Source organism: Plasmodium cynomolgi, assembly GCF_000321355.1.
Source record: "Plasmodium cynomolgi strain B DNA, scaffold: 0090, whole genome shotgun sequence".
In the NCBI taxonomy this organism is placed as follows: Eukaryota; Apicomplexa; class Aconoidasida; order Haemosporida; family Plasmodiidae; genus Plasmodium; species Plasmodium cynomolgi.
This window is the reverse complement of record NW_004192712.1, coordinates 1-4,453: the sequence shown is the minus strand read 5'-3', so window position 1 is coordinate 4,453 and position 4,453 is coordinate 1. Positions and strand designations below refer to the sequence as shown.

The 4,453-nt window shown below is 32.5% G+C and overlaps 2 protein-coding genes across 2 annotated transcripts; both read left to right on the top strand.

The window, feature by feature from the left end:
* Nucleotides 1–737: 737 nt before the first annotated feature.
* PCYB_002190 (hypothetical protein) lies at nt 738–1,349 on the top strand (the record flags this gene model as incomplete). The annotated part of the gene is made up of 1 exon (XM_004227640.1): nt 738–1,349. A coding segment is annotated over one exon (612 nt), but the record flags the coding sequence as incomplete, so codon positions are not given.
* A 2,189-nt stretch (nt 1,350–3,538) lies between these two features.
* PCYB_002180 (hypothetical protein) lies at nt 3,539–4,439 on the top strand (the record flags this gene model as incomplete). The annotated part of the gene is made up of 2 exons (XM_004227639.1): nt 3,539–3,610; nt 3,698–4,439. Coding segments are annotated over 2 exons (814 nt in total), but the record flags the coding sequence as incomplete, so codon positions are not given.
* Nucleotides 4,440–4,453: the final 14 nt, after the last annotated feature.

The window sequence follows — 4,453 nt, the reverse complement described above, 5'->3', positions numbered from 1 at the left end:
TCCAATTTTTTTCGGTCCTTTATAAGGTTTTGCATAGAAAAAAATATTTAGTGCATCCTAACCCCTGAAACCTAAACGTGTATTAATTCAATATATTATTGTAAATTATTTTTTAATATTAATCGCAATTTATATTTTTTTATATACATCTCATTCATTTAAAAATATTTACCCTTTCTTATATTAATATTATTTTTATTACATTTTCATATATAAGGCTGAACATATTTATTTAAGAATATAATTATTCTCTCACATTTCTAATATAAAAAAAATTAATAGATATGGCGTGGTCATTTGTTTTTTCGTACATTCTTATAATAAATATTTGTATTCATATAAAATTAACAATTTGTTCTAACTAGAATGACAACAGATAATAACATATATACCCTTAATTATTTTTTACGTAAATTATACTTCGAGGTTTTAATAAAATATTCATTAGTTTATAAAACATGATAACATAATTATTTTTTAATGCAAATTAAATATCAAAAACATAAAAATTAGTAAATGTATTTAAATTTTATTGATTTCTTTTCTTTATAGTATGAAGAAAAAAATGTAGTAAATATTTTAAAAAGTCTTTTTAATGATGTTTCTGACATTGATTTTACTAATGACTCTGATGATGATAGTAATTGTGAACTTGGAAATGACAAATTTGAAGCATCTGCCAATTTGGAACATTATGGTAAATTTGAAAGGAATTTAAAATTAATAAAGGATGAAGTAGAACAAGATTCAGATTTGGATGTGAAATATATAAAAAATATTGTTTATATTTTAAATATTGGATACTTGACGAATTAATAAGTGATAAAGTCTTAAGTAATAAATTTTTGGAATTTTTCGACCTCTGGAATAATCGTTTAAAAGATATATGGCCGAAATGTGAATTCAAAATTAAAAATCTATGCGATCTAATACTTTTAAAAAGAGCTTATGATTACTATTTATTTTCTGACGCATGTTATAATACTGATGAAAAAAATGCCATAATCTCTAACAGGGGTTATTGCAAATATATTAAAGATTCTGAGACCATATACTTATTATATGCACATAAATGTGAAAACGATGATCCCACTGAAGATTGTAAAGAATTTAATGAATTTAACGAATTTGAAGGATTTGAAGAAATTGAAGAAATTGAAGAATTTGAAGAATTTAAAGAATTTGAAGAATTCAAAGAATTTAAAAAATACGTACTTTCTTACATTAATCATGAACACTTCGTGAGGTCTGAAGATAATGAGGAAGATGTTTTTGCAATTTCATGCAATACGGGTTCAACATTTGGTTCTGATCTACATAAAGGTATTTATATATACTACCATTACTAGTGTATGCAAACCTTGGGCATTAAATTCCAAATATTACATGTAGTTCTATATATCACTTATACTTTTTATTTTCCTTATTCGAAAGTTCCTCAGGTTTTCAAAGTGTTAGATCATAAATTATATCCAAACAAAACAGAAGCGCAAGAGCATAACGTTGAAGAAGAAGGAACAACGGAAACAACCGGAATAGCACGAGAAATCGATGGTGAAAAACCAAAAACAGTGCAGGAAGAAGAAACAGAAAGAGTGCCGGAAGGAGAATCAGATGAAGAACTAACTTCTAATAATATTTTATCTGTTAACATGAAAGATTATGTTAAACATGAAGATTTACGTAATGTATTACATGGAGGTGAAGGCGATATAGTTACTTCACATTTAGGTGCTAGTTCTGAAGGCAATGGAAGTCCTATGAAAACAATAGCTTCAGCATCTTTTGTAGGGATACCTTCCATAATATTCCTCTTATATAAGGTTAATAACACATATATTTTGAATTATGAATATTATATAGCATTTGTTCAATTTGATCACTATATATTCGTTTTTAATTACTATAACTATGTTTATAAATGTATATTTTTTATACAAAAATCAGTATACCCCAGTTAGATCATGGTTATATTCGAGAATGGGAAAAACCAATAGAGAGTTGAGGAATTCTGTCCAAGGAAGTGATGAATTACTATCGCATGATTATAATTTTGATACCTTACATAGGGATTTTGAAAGATTTAATATTGGTTATCAATCTAGATGAATTAAACAATGCAGAAAATTTTTTCTTTTTTAATATGTAATATAGAATAGATATAATGCACATTTAATCGTAATAGTGCATACATAATTTATATGCTTTCGTTTTATTCAATTTATATACCACAAAATTTTTAATTTAAAATATAGGATGTTTAGTAAACAATTCTAATGATACATTATAATTCGTCACAACATTCAAATGTATCAGAATAAATATAAAAAATTATTTAATTTAAGGTTTAGTGTTAGGGTTTAGGGCTCAGGGTTCAGGTTTTAGGTTTCATGTTAAAGGGTTTGGTGTGATGTATGTGTCAGCGCGTTACGCGTTCGCATAAGCAAATTGGGGTATATAATTCTATAACTTGGCCGAAAAGTATAAAATAATTAGCAGGAATGTACGTCAAAATCCGGGTAAATGTACATATGCATCTATCTTCAGATGAATGAAAAAAATTTATTTATTTTTTAAAAAATAAAAATTGCGGATTTGTACGCACGTAATAATTATTTGTAATGGTTTGAAAAAAAAAATTTTTTTAATGTATCTGTCAAAAATGTATGTTCAGAAAAAAATACGTACTACCCCCCCAGTCAGTGTTACGTACATGTTTGTGCATGACGAAAGACTCAGGAAAAAAAAAAACTTGCATAAGCAAAAAATGGGCAGTATATGCATACAAAATAAAGTCTGCATTTAAAATGGTTCACTTAAAAACGAATTGAACTTGCGAAGCACTTTACTCGCTCGAGAAAATTTCCAGGTGATGGCCGTGAAAATGTGTTAGCAATCAGACACCTGATAAGCGCGCGTGGGTCTGCAAAATTGGCACATGCGGGGAAAATGTTGAAAAAAATGATGAAACGATTAGAAAAATATTGAGAAAAAATGCGAACAAAAGCGAAAAAAATACTAAAAACTGTAACACACTGCTAACAAATTTGAAACATGCTGAAAAATTAGGGCGGACAAATTGAGGCAGTGGCCGACTGGCAAAGATCATGTAGTTTGTGTGCAACCCGCGGCTGAGCCGTGTTGGGACTTTCAATGCCATTTTTGAGGCCCTCGCCAACGGCTCCTATTATGTTGTATCCCGCGATGATCAAAAGAAATGCAGAAGCGCATCCCCCGCGTGATTCCACACCACATTTTAGCAAGTTTGCACCCCTTACCACCATGTCATACGTACACATGCCGCATGCGCAAATAACAATGTGGATGTGATTCGCTTTCTGCTATACGAATGCCCAATTGGACATAACCAACTTAATGCCAGTAGAAATAGCCCCCTCATGTAGGTCATACAGAATAAGCATTTTGAAGCTGTAAAGGAACCGCTACTTTTCGACTACCTTTTATATAACAAAGAATATACCACAGTGGAAATAAAAAAAACGAACTGTATGAACATATGAGAAAAGACTTTTTGCAAATGTCCCTCTTGAAGGACGGATACCAGCTAAGTGCTCATGTCAAAAATAAAATCAACTCGATGAATTTTTTCGTGAGCATTTTCTCTGATCATCATGATGGCAGCTTGGGCAATGGCGACAGTAGGTAGGGTGTTGGAGGTGCTGCTTTAAACGGCCAGAGAGAAACGTGGGGGAAGAAAATTCGCCTGTACAAGGAAGCCAACAAAATAGACCTACTGAAGAAAAACGAATTTGACAAGATAATTATCTCGGAGGCCTTCAACGTCCAGGACGAAAATATTTTGCACCTCGTTCTGAACCCCCCCATGACGAGTGTGCTGGACGAGCAGGATGGGCGCGCGGTGAGTGGCATGAGTGGCGGCGTAGCCAACCGTGGGGACAGGACACCCAATATCCGCAACGACACAGCGTTCACGACAAACCTAGAGGACGAAAAAATAATTCAGGAGTGCACCCACCAGTTGCTCATCAACGAAAAGGCAAAAGTTAAAAACGGGGAAAGCGAAGAAGAGGCCATTATATGGATAACAGAAATTGGGCTAAATTATTTTGGGAATTTATTTGAGTATGGCAAAACATCAGGAGAAGGGGTCTATTCGCATAATGACATCACCGAGATTAACATTTGGGAGTGCTTCCTCATGATAAGCAAATGGATCTATGACTTGTGGCTCCAGAATATCACCCTCTTTAGCAACAAAGTGGTGTTAGAACTCGGTGCAGGGAGTGGACTAGCCAGAATTTCGCTTTTCACGCATGCGTACATTTTTCTCAACGGAACTAATCAAGCACCGAACCAAGTAGTCATAACCGATGTCAACCCATTCACTCTAAGTAACATTTCGCATAATGTCCTATTAAACGAAGAAATCTTTGGCCACCTAGATTCCGCATGGAGGAGTAAAATAAAAATA